The following is a 16,743-nucleotide window of genomic DNA, read 5'->3' on the forward strand; positions in this document are numbered from 1 at the left end:
CTGAGCCATCTTGCCTGCACTCCCATAAAATTTCTGAACGGACAATAAAGCTCAGACATGTTTCCTGGCTGACCATGATGCTTTGCTTTGCTAGGAAGGTGATCTAACCTAAGGCAAGGGGTGAAAACATGGAAGTTTCGCTTCTAAGAACTTCCCTGCTCTTTTCCTATGCATCATCTCCTTTGGGACTGCTTTGTCATTTTTATCTTTTTTCTATAGTAAAACTGTATCGTTCTATATGGCTCTTTCCTGAATTGAGTCTTTGTAGTAAACTATCAACGCTTAAGGTATAATGAAACCCCTGAACTCTGTAGTCAATTGGTCAGATCTGAGTGGCTTGGGAGTTTCTGGCTCCTGTCTGAATTGAGGGTGGCCTCAAGAAGCCTGAGTCTTTACCAGAACTTCGGCTCAATGCTAGGAAGTTACTCTTCAATGAAGTTACAGTATCAACGCTGTTGACCAAACAGAAATGTTTATGATGAGAACAGGAGATATAAACTGGCCAGGTAGGATAGGGACCCCAAAGCAGCAGTTCTCAGAATGCCCTTGCTGAGGTCAATACCAGAAAAGAAATGTGGTTCCTGTTTCCCCTAAATGAGCACCTGTGCCTGAAGGCCAGAATGTAAATGAAACCAGGATAAGGCATCTAGATGGCTCACCTAGTTGCTGTCATAGTCCTTTAAAAAGTACCCACACTAACAGCTTTGTACTCTTACTTCCTGGGACACCTTCTGCTATCCAGGAGCTCTGCATTCTTTCCCTGACTAAAGCTCCCCCCTCTCAATCTGTAATAAACTTGTAAAACTTACCCCCTTTGACCTCTGAGTTTCATCTTTTGAATTCCTGAGACAAGAACCTGAAAGCTACTGGTTCAGGGCAGCTCGGGTGGCTGCTGAGTTTCTGGGACTCTAGTTCTTTGAGTCATTCTCAAAAATTAGTTCTGTCATCAACAAGATGTAGTTAAGATGTCTAATGTTACCTACAGGCTCTAGTGTTTGGACACTCATCTCTAGCTAGTGGCACTGTTGGGACTAGGAACCTTTAGGTGGTCTAGCTGAAGGAATTATGCTACGAGGGAGCCAGGGGTCCTTGGAAATTCCTTCTTGGCCCTATGCTATGGTCATGAAGTAAACAAGCAGCTGTCACATTCCTGCTGCTATGGACCCATTCTACCATGCCTTCTACTCTGTAACAGACGAGCAAAAAGATAAACTGCCTGATGGGCTATGCCTTCTATTGTGATAGATGAAAATTACCCTAGAAATATACATCAAAATAAAATTTCTTCCTCTATTTCTGTCAGGTATTTTGTCACAGCTGAAAAAAAAGGGTTAACTAAAAGAAAAGTAGCGGACTCTTAGCATCTGGAAGACACTGAAAGATAATAGGCATTGTGGCATTTCATACATTGCTTACTGATTGGCTTAGCTCAACATGGGCACACAGTTGTAGATTTTCTAGTTCCTATCACATGGGGCACAGAACTGTGCAGCTCTATAGCTAAGAACTAGACAATGAAACCTCAATTTAGCTTTTTAGCCTTTTCTAGTGTCTTCCTGTTCAGTTTAGCTCTTCAGTTGTCCTTCTCAACCAAGTCTGACTGACCCATGGTGACTTCAGACCCAACATCAGATGTTGGCCAGCATATTAGTACATCAGCAATCAAAACTGTGTAAATTTGCATTCATGGAATAAATTCCTCCTTCTATCACTCAGCTCTGCTATGCTAATTTTAATGTCACAGATACAGACCATCCATTGACTTAAAAAAAAAAAACAAAAAAAAACCTGAGAAATAAATAGGAATGCTATGGCTGAACAGCTTCCCCAACCCTGCTGTACACTCTTGAGATTTTAGAGTACACCCTACACACTAAAGTATATTAATTCTCTTTAAAAGACAGGTTCCTAGGTTATAGTAATGGAGCTTTCAACTTTTGTCTATATTGAATCCTAAAGCTCTCTTGCCCTGACTGTTTACAAAGTACAGATATTTAGTTTATTGGTTCACAGGGTAAAACTAAAAGGAAAGTCACTGATCTTCCAAGGCTTGCTCCCCAAAAGGCATTAAACCAAGATTACTATGATCACCTGTGGATCAACATGACTTAGTCCAAACTAGATAAATTGCAATAAAATAATAAATCTCCAAGTAGATACCTAGAAATATCAGGCATATTAGAAATAAAACTGCTTAAGCATACAGTTTATTTAAAAAAACAAAACTTTAACCTATGCCAAGTGGGGACACAGCCTGGACACTTGGAGTATCTGGGCATAGAAAGCAAAGGAACTAATAATGTTCACAGTGCTGTATACCATAATCTATGTTGATAGAAGAAGTCTAGCCATGCATCAAGGCAAATCTACAGAAGATGCTGTAAGATGGACAATCTTTACCAACCAAAATGTGAACAGACAAGACTTAAAGTACACTGCTAAGTTACTAGGTACCCCTGATGTCAGTGATGCCAAATAAAGAGACACATTCTCTTTTTATGTATTTAATATAGTAAAAAACAGTATAAATGCTGTGGTATAAAGAGGATCCATCTTTCATAATAAATTCTTAAAAATGATTTGCAGTGAACAAACAACAGGATCTTGAAACATGGAAGCTTTGTTAAACAAAATCTCAAAATTATAATCCTTCCAGTGAAACATTTTGCCATTTTATCTATGTGTTAACATCGTTGTTCCTCTAAAAAGAATTTTCATCAACACTGTCTTTTTATGTAAAAATACACATGTAGATATTTAACTTCCTGAGTGACTAGTCATACATCAAATATAATTTAATGAAAGAATTTTAAAGTTCTTCGAATGAACTAGTATAGATTTATAATGTATGTTTGTGATAAAATTCAAGAGCATACCACAGAATTTGTACTTAAATTCTGAGTTAGAAAATATGATTCATTCCCAAACAAATTACCTGTTTAAAGAAACTGTTAATAAAATGGATTACTGAGAGTTCTATTTTCTCATTTATTAGCAAAATGCAGATAGCCATTTCAGGGTACCAACTTGGATGTTTCCTACTACATACACCAGTTCATTACCAAGAAATTTCTTGCAACACAAAAAGGTGAGATAATTAAAATATTTGCTTTATAATACAACCCATCTACACAGTTCATCTTTCCTAGCTGAAATGACTGGAATGATGGCACATTCTTTTGTATAAAATCCTTCCTCTTCAGAAACCCTGAGGTAAGGTAATCAAAATAACACACATGGAGTCACAGTTCTCAGTTCTCTATGAGACTGCTGCTAGGCTTAAAAAATCTTTTTTCAAAGATAGGTGGAAAACTGTGGGGCTACTCTGTACAGTTTTTAGAAATATTTCCAGAACAACTTCATTAAAAGGGCCTAAAATGGCCCTGTAAACAATGTCCTTGGAATGCTTGTTAATGTCGAGATGAAGGCCATTTCCCACCTCTACTACTGTCCCTTCTGTTATCATAGTCATGGCTCCAGCCATCATGGTTCCTGTCATCATAGTAGAAATCCTCTCGGCCTCCTCTGTAATGATAGTCAGACCCATGATCAGAGTACCGCTGCTCACGGCTATAGTGTCTATCTGCTAGGTAGGGGTGAGAATTCTGTCTTTTACGCTGTAATGACAGTGCATCTTGGCGCCACTGGGAGCTGGAAGACTGGTTAAAGGTATGACCGTGTGATTGAACTGGTGGAGAAAATCCTGACTGATCTGCATGCGGAGAACCAAATTTCCCAGCATATGACATCTGTCTGAAAACATTGTTCATCTGAGAAAAGAAAAAAATGAAATATTAACTGTTAAGTACTTCTTAATAGCAAAGCCAATGCATTATTTAGTCAGTCAATGATACACAGAATAAAGGAAAATCAAAATCATCCTTTCCCAGATGCATCCCAAGCAGAATGTGACTTCATATGATCTATTACTAAAATTCCATTCATCTTGAGTGTCTACTTACAGATACTTGAACACATACATACACTATTTCCTTCCAAGAATATAAGACATCACTCAAATGACTATAGTATGAATCACTGTAACAAACACACAAACACCTAGACCCTTCACTAGCATTAGGAAGATATCTGTGAAGGTAGAATACAATCTGAGTGATAACAATATGAATAGAACAAAAAGGAACCATTTCAAGGAAGAAGTGCACAGCAGAATCCAGAATGGGTTCTGAGACAGCTACAGAAGCAAACATAGGTCCTGCATCTTAGAAGCTGTTAAGAGGTGATGACAAATGCTGGACATAGTGGCACATGCTTTTAAACCCAGCACTCCAGAGGCAGAGGCAGGCATATCTCTGTGAGTTCAAAGGCAGCCTGGTCTATATACAGCTCCAGGATACCCAGCATGTCTCAAAAAAGAAAGGAAACACACACACACACACACACACACACACACACACACACACACACACACAAGCTGATATGAGTTTTAGGGTAGGTCTCATGGCTTTACAAAAACCACTTCAGGCAAGTTGGTCTAAAGACACATGTTAAATTATTAAAACTATAAGATCATGTTATATTTGACAAAGTATGAAGAATTAAAATAAAAACAGCTAATTTATGCCTAAAGGACATAAGTAATAAAACTGAGAATGAAAAGTTATCAGATGCAACGGGAATACTTTAATCCTAGTATGACTTTGTCTTAGCAACTCAATTGGGAAAAAAAAAAAAACCTGCCTACCACTGCTTGCCGCTGATAATCTTCTGGAGAAGAGAAGGACCGCTGGACCATCTGTGCTGATGGAGTCATGTTACCCACCGCCCTTTCATAGCTGCAAAGAGAAAGCAAGAATGATAAGTGAGTGATCACCATTCAACAAACACTGAAACCAGTCATGAGCGAGACAGTTCTCAATGATGAAAACGATTAAGATACGCAGTTTCTATGTGTTATTTGACTGAAATAGCTGGGGGAAACAAAGGGCATTCATTCTACTTTAGGATGGCTCGTCAGGACAGTCTTTCTGAAAAGATGACATTTAAAGTAAGAAGTGAGGAATATGATTTCCTAACTGTGGGAAAAGCTAGTTAGAGAAATCAAACTAGGGGCCCAGGAGCCAAATACAGTTGTGTAACATGACATTTTCTGGAAACACAGTACTGTTTTCCTCTTGGGTTATCTACGGCTCCCTTTACTGCTAACGGCAGACACAAAGAAAACAGGGTTAGCACACATCTAAAGAATTAACTACTTGACTCTACAGAAAAAAATGTATTGGTCCTTAAGCTATTGCCATCATTCATATTAAGATTTTACCCCCTAGTTATAAATGAAAGAAACCAAGTAAAGAAACTATAAATTTAAATTTTTATTTTAACTTGAGCAATTAGGTAGGCATTTCTGAGATATTAAAGTGAAAAGGTTTGGACAAATAAGCATTTGTTTTGTCGTCTTACTGTTAATTAGACTCAGTGGAGGTAGGAAAAACAAGGGGCTCTCCTTTAGTTTCTGGGGGGGAGGCTGGGGGGTATCTCAGAGCAAATTCCAGATTCTAAGAGGGGCAAAAAGCACAATTTACTTTATGCCAGAGTATTAAAATAATCCACCCTAGCCTATGATTAAAGTTAAAAAAAAATGACTAGTATACCTACTCAATCCTCCCAAGAAATCCTAAAGGGAAGATCTTTGTTCCATTTAACTACCTTTGACTGTTTATGAAAGCGGCTGAAGAGGACATTTTGAGTGCCAACTGGTAAGTGTTTAAACACCACTAAATGATTTCAGCTGGCAAAAAAGGATACAGGGAGAGCAATGTTTTTGTACTACTGCTTTTTATAATTTGTCCTTCCAACATTTCTCTTCACAGCGGCCATCCAATTCTCTCTGGCTCTGGCAATGCCTTAATCCAAATCAACTTTGATCCAAAAGCCCCACAAGGTCGCTTGCCAATAGCTTCCTAATGGTTATTTCTTTCACCATTGTCTCTTCTAACACATTCCTCTCCCACTGCAATCAAGTAACTCTTTAAACTTGTAACTTCCTTTCATCATTTTACTTAATATATTTTATGCTTTCTTCCCGTTTAGAATAAAATCCCCCCAAATTTGACTGTAGCCCTACGAGACGCTAACTCAGCTTTTATGTGCTTCATCAAAATGCCTACGCCTTCACTGCACTGGCTTCATTCAGTTCCTCATCCATCTGCATCGTCTCCAGCTGTTAAAAAGCACTTTCTTCTCCTGCTCTAGAGAACTAATTATAGTAATTAAACAGGCAGCCACAAAGTGCATGTCTTCATCTAGATTTAAAATTCCACTTGGCAACATGTAATATTGTGACTTGATCATAGAAACAGGTAGTGTCTCCACACACTGCTTACAAACAGCTCAAATTTGGCCAAGTTGTCTTCCATTCCATACCTTCTGCACCAAAAAGTAGAGATAAATAAATCCTATTTCATAGTTGCTTCTAAGTAACTGAGATTATACACTGAATGTATTTAGTGAGGCACTTGATATAACAGGTATGTGTTCAGTTCTTAAATGAAAGGCCTTCATGAATGGGCATATAGTGGCAAACAACAACAAAATCAGCATCCAACAAATAAAGCTGAGTTAGGTAAATGTAGTATTATCGCCGGGCATTGGTGGCGCACGCCTTTAATCCCAGCACGCAGGAGGCAGAGGCAGGCGGATCTCTGTGAGTTCGAGACCAGCCTGGACTACCAAGCGAGTTCCAGGACAACCTCCAAAGCCACAGACAAACCCTGTCTCGAAACCCCCCCCCAAAAAAAAAATGTAGTATTATCTCTAACCTTCAGAGACCATATTATTTAACTTTCTTTACAAAGTATAGGAACAGAGAAATGAGGCTAAAGACTGTACAATTGGTAAAGGTAGGTCTACACTCCGGTTCTATTAACTCAGCCCAGTAGTCATAATTCACTAATCAGTACCTTTAAACAGCAAGAAAAACAAAACAATATTGGCAATGAAGTTACTAACCATTATGATAACTATTTTTTGTTTCAATTCCTTACAAACACACATGACTACAGCTGCATTTCACTTAGAGCAATAGAACCACAGAACCCATGTGCTTCCGGTCTCCTTAGAAAGCAGAGGCATGGCACTGATCCAGCACAGCAGCAGCAAAGCAGCAGGGTGTTATGAAGGGAGCCATTTACTAGTGCATTCTGAGGTCAGAAACTTCCTGATAAATGACTTTAATAGTGAGTGAGAAACAGTACCTGTTAGGAGATGTGGAGGTAGGGCTTAAATTTCCAACATGATGCTGGGGATATGACACACTGGCATCCTGAGAGGCGTGACTACTTCCTAAAATGAGGTAATTTCAAAAATTCGAATTGAAAACCAAAAAGGCCAAAGCAATTTGAAATTTCTCATCCTGTCTAAATTACCCCAAAAAGAGATAAACAGCTCAAAAGCAACACCAATCCCCCTCAAACTAAACAAACCAAAAACCAAACCAAACCAACAAACAAAAAAAAAAACAGCACTCAAATTGCTATAGACTACCTAACAGGTTTTTAAGTAGGTAATACCAGAAAACATTCCAAACAAGATATTATATAATGCAGAAACAACCAATCTGGTCATGCTATTCTGATCTCCATACTATATTACATGAGTGGATGGATGGAAAGCCTTATGATAGCCTCAAAGACTAGCAGCAACAAAATCGGTATTTGTAAATCACAAAGCACGCTGGGAAACAGCAATCTTTAAAATACAAGTTTGGTATGGAGCTGACACCTATAATCCCAGGGGGAAAGAAGCAGGAGGATCAAAAGTTCAAGGCCAGATTTGACTACACAGCGAGTTTGAAGCTAGCCTAAAATACCTGGAACCCTGTCTCAAAAACAAAAAACAAAACAAAAAAAACCAAAAAACAAAACAAACAAACAAAAAAAAACAACAACAACAAACTGGAATAGTAAAATAGAAAGCAAGAGCAAAAGAAAAAAAAAAAAACCCTCTCCCGATCACCACTGTATCTGAGCCATTACCTGATCTAAACTGAATTTTGATAGGTCTCCCGAAAAGTTTGATTCCATTGAGAAGGTTCATGGCATATGGAACAGACACTTCGTGCTTGAAATTCACAAATGCAAACTGCTTCAGTTTGCCATCTTTATCTTTGGGGATTTTCACCTTTATTACTGGCCCAGCCTGGAAAGAAAAGCATTCAAACTTAAGGCAATTTCAGGAAAATACTTAAATTTCAGAAATAAATGAGAATGCAAGCCTGTTACGGTGGCACATGCCTGTATTGTCAGCAGTCAAGAGGCGCAGGCAGGAGGATCGGTTCAAAGTCAGCCTCGGAGTCCCAGGCTACCAAAGCTACAGAGACTGCCTTTCTGTCTCAAACACTATAAAGAAGAGAACACAAAGTTTTAAAAAAAGGTATGTAATCAAAACCTCATTAAAAACAAAATGTCAGCGGACAGTGGTGGTGCATGAGTTTAAATCCCAGTACTCAGGAGGCAGAGGCAGGCAGATCTCGGTGAGTTCGAGGCTAGCCTGGTCTACAGAGCGAGTTCCAGGACAGCCAGGGATTCACAGAGAAAAAAAAAAAAAAATCCTGACTAGGGCTGGACATTACTCATCTGCTTCCCTTTTTAGTAAGGATAGCTGTTGGTATTCAGGCATTATGCTGGCCTGCCCCTGTCACTGGCAACTCACAAAAGCACTCTAGTTAGCCCAGGGTTTCATGAGTATTAATGCAAAGGACCCCTTTAAAAAGGACCTCCGCCCACTTACACTCTCGTTAGGCTCCTTGTCCGGCTCTTCTCTCTCTGCGCTCTCTTCTCTTTCTGCTCTTTTCCAGGGCAGACAGAACTTTTCCTGTCTCCCTCTTCCCTTCTACCCTCTCTCTGTGTCTCGTTACCTGTTTTCTCTTTCCTTCCCCTTTCTAATAAAACTTAATCACTGAAGCTGTCTGCTTGGCCTGTTTATCGCCCCCTCTTCCCCCGTCAACCTCTCCTGCCATGGAATTCGCCATGGTCCCACATCCAAGGACCCCCTCCAACTTTTCCTAACTATACCAATTCTAGTTCTACCTAAAATGGAGATTTGGGGAAAGTTTTTACTGTGTTACTTATAACATTTACAAAGAGCAGAACGCACGATAGTGTATCTACATCTCACATTACTGTGTGATGTCTTCCAAAAAGAAAAGAAAAACACACAACCACCAACAGCTATCATTTCCCCACCGCACGGAAACGAACATTTACAAGACAAAGTGTATTCTCTTCGACTAAAAAAAAAAAAAATTGACCGGCATTGACTGATCAAATATAACCAGCTATTGAGTCATGAAGCAGGAAAAGACAGCACAGTTCAAAATTTTCGGACTTTTTAGATAAACACGCCAATCCTGCCTTCCTTCGTAAGCTTACCCAGTTTTAAAAACACTTTAATGTCTGCAATTTCCTATGCAGGTTAAGAGGAAAGAGACAGAGAGGGGGAAGCGGAAACATGTGAGACGCAGCAAAGGCCAATTAACTCAAAGGGATGGCGAGGTACGCGGGGAAGGGGAAGCAATGCTTAGGGGAACGTTCCGCCTCGGTCACTGGACCTTCACCGGGACGGAGCCGCAGACTCGCACACCATCTGACGTCACTTTTGGCCCGAACGTCCCGGAGTTCCGGCCTGGCGCGATCCGCTCCTTGGCTGGGCCCCTGAATGCCCCAGCCGCCCTAAGAGCGTGCCCGCCCCTTACCTGGTGGAACAGCTCGAAGAGGAGCTCCTCCGTCACCTTCGTCTCCAGGTTGCCCACGAACAGAGTGCGGTCGGCCTCCGCGGCCGCCGCCCCCATCTCCGCGTAGCTTCCAGCCTCGGGCCTAGCCTGACTGCCGGCGGCCGACCGACCGACCCTACTGCGCACTCTCAGACACACCCGCGTCCTCTCGTTCAGACGTCACGACGTAAACGCCCGTCGCGCGCAAGCGCAGGAAGGCGACGCATGCGCGCGGGAGACGCGCCCGTTTCCGGCGGCTGCTCCTTCCGCCGTTGCGCTAAAAATGGCGGCTGGGGTCGGTAACGTTTGCGTCCAACGAGGGCTGGAGTGATCTGCGGCGCTGCCCAGGACCCAGTTTGGTCGACGTACGTCAAGCAAACACTGCGGGCGGTGTTTGAAGATGGCCCAGAATCCGATGTCGCTGTCCGCCGGCGATCAAGCCAGCAGGGTAGCTCAACGGTCCTCCCAAGGAGATTTCAGCCCGTCTGCCGTGGCGTGGGCGATGGTCTCCGGAGACGGCTTACTGGTTACTAGTCATGAGCCGAATCAGCCAGGACCTCGGCCGCCACCGCGACCCAGCGTTCGAACCGACAGACGTCGAATGCCCGTTGGTGGCCGCAGTCGAAGCCGCCAAGGCCGATTCTCGCCTTACCCGATCCCTGGCGTCAAGCTCGACCTCTTAAGAAGTGTGCTGCAGCAGCGTCTGGTTGCGTTGGGAAACACCCTCGCAGCCCGGATCTCGGCATAGAACGAATGCCCCCCCCCCAATTAGCATGCAAACAAGGCATCTCTGAAATCATTTGTTGGTGTAGCGGCAGTTTTATTTTTTACTGACGTATTTTCACCGATGTGGGCGGTTAATATAGCCTACCAAAGTTTGGCCAGGCGTAGTGACACTCTAATCTCGGGACTCTGGAGGCAGGCTGTGAGTTCCAGGCCAGCCAGTGTTAGTTTGGGGGGAGGGTGTGTGTCTTAATATCGATCCATATTAGGCCAAGAAGAATGTAGGAGGGATTTTTCCTTTTTTTATTATTTTATTTTATTTTCCAGTTTAAATTTAGATAAGAAACAAGGTTGCTTCACAAGTCAGTTCCAGGTCCCTCTCCCTTTCCCTCCCCTCCTCCCGTGCCCTCCCCCCAACCCCCCCGTTATCCCCTCATTCCCCCAGGGAGGGTGGGGCCCTCCATGGGGGTGTCCATAGTCTGTCATTTCATATAGGGCAGGGACTAGACCCTTCCCCAAGAGTTCAGGGTGAGAGTGCACCTCACATTGTTCTATGGGAGTCCAAAGTCCGTGTGTATACTTGGGATGGGTACTGATCTGCTGCCCAAGGCTCAATAGATTCCCTAGGCCTCTTCACTGACACCCAGATTCAGGGGGTCTTGATCAGTCCCATGCTGGCTTCCCAGGCTGATGCCTGGGATTCAGGAGGGATTTTTTCTAAGTGACTGTAAATGTAGGGTCTCGTGTAGTCTTGACACTTATTAACAATGGCCTTGGAATCCTGCCTGCCTGGTGCTGAGATTCAGAGGCTCGAGCCACACACTGGGCTTGAGTAACACTCAATCTGGAACCCAGCCATGTCTGATTTCCACATCCCTCCCTGAGTGATTACTCTGAGGCTTATACTTCAAGCTTTCTTAACTGCTTTCCTCTTTACCTCCGACTACCCTTAAAATACTCTTAAATTCGTGTTGGTGCAAATAAATGTCCTACTGGGCCATGATGGTGCTTACCTTTAATCCCAGCACTAGGGAGGCAGAGGATGGTGGATCTCTGAGTTCCTAGCCATCCTGGTCTACAGAGCAAATTCAAGGACAGCCATGGCTGTTACACAGAGAAACCCTGTCTCCAAAAAAAAAAAAAAAAAAAAAAAAAAAAAAGCAAATGTCCTTTATCACACTGCTTCATCCTTACATCTTTCTCTCTCTCTCTCTCTCTCTCTCTCTCTCTCTCTCTCTCTCTCTCTCTCTCTCTCTCTCTCTCTCTCTCACACACACACACACACACACAGCCCCCACACACACACACTCTGTTTTTTACTAAAGTCTACAGATTTTTTTCTCTCCAGTGTCTTACTCTGTAGCCCTGGCTGTTCTGGAACTGACAAACCTGACTGCCTCTGCCTACTAAGTGCTGGGATTAGAGGTGTGCACCACCAGGTCTGGCCAGACTCCAATCTTAAAAATGCTAAAAACAAGCACCATTCCAAGTTAAGCCAATGTGCATACTCTCCCAAAGACTTCAAATGAATTAACATGTGTTGTGTCATTAACTCCAAATTTGCTCGTGTGAATCTGCTATCACAAAATGTGCTAGTGGGACCTAAGTCTATATCACAGTAACTTCTCATTTGTTTTCTGCTCACTCTCTTTACTCTCAGTCCTGGAAGTTTTTATAAAACTCACTGATAGGGCCTTGCTGTGCTGCCCAGGTTGTTCTAGAACTGAAAATCCTTCATAAAGATCCCCAGTCATAGGGTGTGTACTCAGCAGCAGGTGAACATATACACATCCCTTCCCTCATGAACCATGAATGCATTCAGAATATAATAAGTAATGGCCACATGTGACTGTTCATTAAGTATAGTAATAGTATAGTAATGCCATTCAGTATTGGTTGTGATGGCTTCCCATGATAACAGTTACCTTGGTTCTCTTGGGTGATGATTGATCACTCCTGTGCTATTCCCCAGAGTGATAATGGGAAGAAGTTTGTAGGATTTTGGTTTTGGGCCTTATCTATTCAGACTTACTTAAAATAATTGAGATAAAGCAAAATCACCACATACTACATACACAGTGGTTGTTAGAACCACATTTTTTTAAAGATGTTATATGTATGAGTGCTCTATCTGCATTTAAGGATTTCTGCCAGAAGAGGGCACCAGACCCTACTACAGGTGGTTGTGAGCCACCGTGTGGTTGCTAGGAATAGAACTCAGGACCTCTGAAATAGCATCTAGTGCTCTTAACTGCTGAGGCATCTCTCTAGCTCCTAGAACCACATCTTAAGATGAGAATTTCAATACAGTGGTTAAAATGGTGAGAAGATTGGAAATCATGCTAAAGGAAAGATACAGAATAATATTAGCTACTTTTAATTGAGTGCATGGCATTGTGCTAGAGTCCGTTGTTCAATAGTTTGAGCTGGTTGAATTATTCTGTGCCTGCTGTTGCCTGCATCAGGCACTTAGAATTAAGTAATGAACAAGATACATCAGCAGCTTTGCTCGTACTGAGCATTATAAGTATGTTACTTCATTCTCAAAGCAGTAGGATGTTGTACTTTAATTTTGTTGCTGGAGTAAGGTAGCTTTTCGAGGGTCATCCAGTTGAAGGTCATCCAGCTTGCATCCTTTCAGTTAAGGTCCTTTATCTGAACACAGACACACCTTAGAGTAGTTACTTTGACAGTTTTTCTAAAGATCATTTATAATGAACCATCTCAGATACCTGATAGGAAGCTAGCAGAGCTTCCATCATAATTCAGAGTTGAGAAAATGTCACATATATGCTATGTGTTTTAGACTGGGGAAGGACAGTGAAATAAAGCATGAAAAAATAGTGCAGTCCTAAAACTTAGAGATGTCTAATATTGGAAAATGCCATCTCAAAAGGCAGTAAATTAGCTGCCAGAGTTCAGAATAGGATTTTGTTTTTTCTAATGCTTTGAGTGCAAAATAAGGCTAAAGGACTTCAGGTCTTGCCCATTTAACTTACAGTTCTGTGCTGGAAAGACATTCTGTTGAAGTTGGATATTGGGAGGTAGAGATTAAGAAATGTATATAAAGGTCGGTGCCTCGGCAAACGACGAAGACACTATATAGCATGAAGAAGGGTGCTAATTAAGGACAACAGCAGGCTAAGTACTCATCACCTTGGAGGTGTTTGGCATTTTTTTTTTTTTTTTGGTTTTATGAGACAGGGTTTCTCTGTATTGTTTTTGAGGCTGTCAGTCCAGCCTGGCCTCGAACTCACAGAGATCTGCCTGCCTCTACCTCCCAAGTGCTGGGATTAAAGGCGTGCGCCACCACCTCCCGGCGTGTTTGGCATTTTTTCTGTAACATACTGTACCTGAAATTTGTAAATGAAGAAACAAAGCCCGTCATGAAAACCTAAAAGTGCACTTGGGTGAGGGAGGACCTAGAGGGAGTTGACTTCATTTCTGTTCTGGTGTATATATGGTCATTAGGAGTCAGGCTCTGGTTGAGTAATAGTATAACAAGGTTTATTGTGTTTCCTTGGGAAGACAGAGAGCTTTTGTTTAAACTCTGCTATTTTATGTGAGAGTCAGTGGATGCCCAAATCCTTGTTCTTAGTATGTCCAGAAGTGTTTGAAGTTACAGTGTATCACAAAGGCTGTACCATGCAAGCAGGAACCAATGTAAACCTTTCAAGCTACCTGAAATGGACAAGTAAATGTGCACAAAGTGTCTGCAGTGTTGGTAATGCATGTGCTGACCCTATAACAGGAGTTATAAGAATAGTCTGGAAAGTTAGCATGCCTTTATAAGCACCTGTAGTTAAGCAGATGGATAGCCTGTATTGAAGTGGGCTCCTCTTAGAATGCTTTCTGTACAGAATCAAAATTCTAAAAACATTCAGGATATTAAAAGACCAGTGAAACTATTGAGAGAAGGCAAAAGCTTATGGAAAGCCTGAATAACCTGAGTTCCATCCTTGGATCCCACATGAAAGGAGAGAGCCTGCTCCCAAAAGTTGTCCTCTGACACACACCTGCAGGTACAAAATAATATGAAAATATTCAAAGGAGACTGTGAAGGGACTAGTAGCAAAAGGAGACCAATGAGACTTTCCCTTAGTACTAGATGGTATTTATAAGAATGACTGTAGAGGGAAAGGGAAAGGGAGGAAGACAGGAGGGAAATACTACAAGAAAGAAGAGTGATCATCTGAAGATCCCAGTGTTTTTCCAGCCAAGTCTCACACATTTAGTTCATTTATCCAGACCCCATTAAGATACATCTTTGGAGCTGGGCCGTGGTGGTCCAGGCCTTTAATCTCAGTACTCAGGAGGCAGAGGCAGTAAGATCTCTTGAGTTTGAGGCCAACCTGGTGTACAGAGAGTACCAGGACAGCCAGGGGTTGTGAAAGAAACCCTATCTCAAAATCCAGACACATCTTTGGTCTTTCCAATTTCTGTAAAAAACTGTCTTCTTAGCCAATCAAATGGTTCCTCAACGCCGATGCCCTGACCTTATTGCCTCTCCCGGTTCATTTGCAAGGTCTTTCTTCCTCTACTACTCCATAATGTGTATTCGTTGTGTCTCTGTGATGGCTTCCATTACCTAACTTGTATTTAGCTGGACATACAGTGTCTCTCTTCTTCCCCTCATATTTTTCCTTCTCCTGTCCTTGTCTTTTCACAACTACTCAGTGTTTCTCAGTCTGCTCTCAAGTTCTTCACTAGAAATCAAAGCTGCTTCTTTGGAAAAGATACAAGGAAAAGGAATTTGGCAAATACTTCATGTTTTATGAGTTTAGGTCACCCCGTGTGTGACAGCACGTTAAAAGTTCAAATAGCTCCTTCAAAGTAACGCACCACTTTTCTTTATTTGAAACAGTGTTTGAGATTCTCTGTACATTTAATTTTTGCATACTTCTTTCCCAGAGAGATATTCTTCTGCAAGAACAACTGGAGACACTGCTAATGCTTTAGTGAGATACACTTTCTCATATACTGAAAATTACAGAGTGGGGAAAATTTTAATACGTTTCCAGAGTGTTCTTGAGCAAATAGTTTGGTCATCAAGGTACAGAAACCTAAGCTGTTTTGCGCAGGATTGACCTGCATTTGTCAGTGTCCTGTTGAGTGGACAAGCATGCAACTGCAGGTCCCTGACACAGGATGAAAACTGGTGTTCCTAATGAGGATGTCTCTTCATGCAGACAGGTATGTGCAGTTATTTCTTGGGAATGTTATTTTTTTTAAATGGTTTAGTTGGACTCCCCCCCCCCCTGGAATATCTGAGGGCGGCCCTCCTTTAGAAGGTACATCTAAATCAGAAAAGTATTTTGCTTTGGGTTCCCACACACCTCAGAGACCCTGAAGCATCCAGTACACATACTTGTGGCTTTCCATGATCTCACAAATCTACATTGTCAGGCCTTATCGTTCCCCTGGGTGACTTTCTGCCACATACCTAGCTTCCCTCATCCCCTAAATAGTTCACCCTTTTTCTCCCAAGTAAATGCAGCCAAGACTCTATACATTGTAAAAACAATTTAATCAGGTTAAACCAGAAAATATATATGAATTTGCAGGGTTGGGAAAGTGCAGTAACTATTTGATATTGTGTCTTCCTAGCAACTACTTACCCTCCATCTTTGGGTTTCTTTTGTCTTGGAGCCCACCCTTAGTTCAATTATTTGTCATGATGCTTCACCCCCAACTCCAGGGACAGATATAATCTGTTCTGTTTCACCCAATGTAAGTTTTCTGGAGGCATTCAACATGCCTACTTTGTTTCTTTTTTGTTGTTGTTGTTTTTTTGAGACAGGGTTTCTCTGTAGGTTTGGAGATTGTCCTGGAACTTTCTTTGAAGACCAGGCTGGCCCCGACCTCACAGAGACTTTTTTTTTGGTTTTTCAAGACAGGGTTTCTCTGTGTAAATACCCTGGCTGTCCTGGAACTGGCTTTGTAGACTAAGCTGGCCTCGAACTCACAGAGATATGCCTATCTCTGCCTCCCAAGTACTGGGATTAAAGGCACCACCACCGACACCACCCAGCTATGCCTACTACTTTTTTTTATGCATATAAAGTATGTCCAAGAGGAAAGAGTGCTTGTTTAATGACTAAATAAACTTCATAGACAAGCTATTTCTCCTTAGAATCAAAACTGAAGAAGGAACATTCCAAGAAGGCAAGGGCAGTATTTTTTCCTTTTAATGTAGTGTGTTGCCACACTCCATGGCAGCTGTGTGGAGGTCAGAGGTCAACTCTCCAAGTCAGGTCTGTTATACCACATGGATTCTAAAGACAGAACTC

General features: G+C 41.9%; 2 protein-coding genes across 4 annotated transcripts; one reads left to right on the top strand and one right to left on the bottom strand.

The window, feature by feature from the left end:
• Positions 1 to 2,974: 2,974 nt before the first annotated feature.
• On the bottom strand, positions 2,975 to 9,850 carry Rbm7 (RNA binding motif protein 7). 3 transcript variants are annotated; one of them, XM_040729916.1, is made up of 6 exons: positions 9,713 to 9,850; positions 8,253 to 8,357; positions 7,995 to 8,157; positions 7,215 to 7,302; positions 4,706 to 4,796; positions 2,975 to 3,770 (listed from the first exon to the last, which is right to left on the bottom strand). In XM_040729916.1, the coding sequence occupies exons 3-6, from the start codon at positions 8,053 to 8,055 to the stop codon at positions 3,411 to 3,413; spliced, it is 600 nt and encodes a 199-aa protein (XP_040585850.1). In that variant the 5' UTR covers positions 8,056 to 8,157; positions 8,253 to 8,357; positions 9,713 to 9,850; the 3' UTR covers positions 2,975 to 3,410. The 3 variants fall into 3 exon arrangements, with proteins under 3 accessions (XP_040585850.1, XP_005069342.3, XP_040585851.1); XM_005069285.4 differs by lacking the exon at positions 8,253 to 8,357 and having other exon boundaries at positions 9,713 to 9,845; XM_040729917.1 differs by lacking the exon at positions 8,253 to 8,357 and having other exon boundaries at positions 3,664 to 3,770; positions 4,702 to 4,796; positions 9,713 to 9,845.
• Positions 9,851 to 10,130: 280 nt separating this feature from the next.
• Positions 10,131 to 10,529, top strand: CUNH11orf71 (chromosome unknown C11orf71 homolog). Its single transcript, XM_005088759.4, has one exon. It carries the CDS (start codon positions 10,131 to 10,133, stop codon positions 10,476 to 10,478), a length of 348 nt encoding a protein of 115 aa, XP_005088816.1. The 3' UTR covers positions 10,479 to 10,529.
• Positions 10,530 to 16,743: the final 6,214 nt, after the last annotated feature.

The sequence above is a fragment of the Mesocricetus auratus genome, unplaced genomic scaffold, assembly GCF_017639785.1.
Source record: "Mesocricetus auratus isolate SY011 unplaced genomic scaffold, BCM_Maur_2.0 Super-Scaffold_100022, whole genome shotgun sequence".
Classification (NCBI taxonomy): Eukaryota; Metazoa; Chordata; class Mammalia; order Rodentia; family Cricetidae; genus Mesocricetus; species Mesocricetus auratus.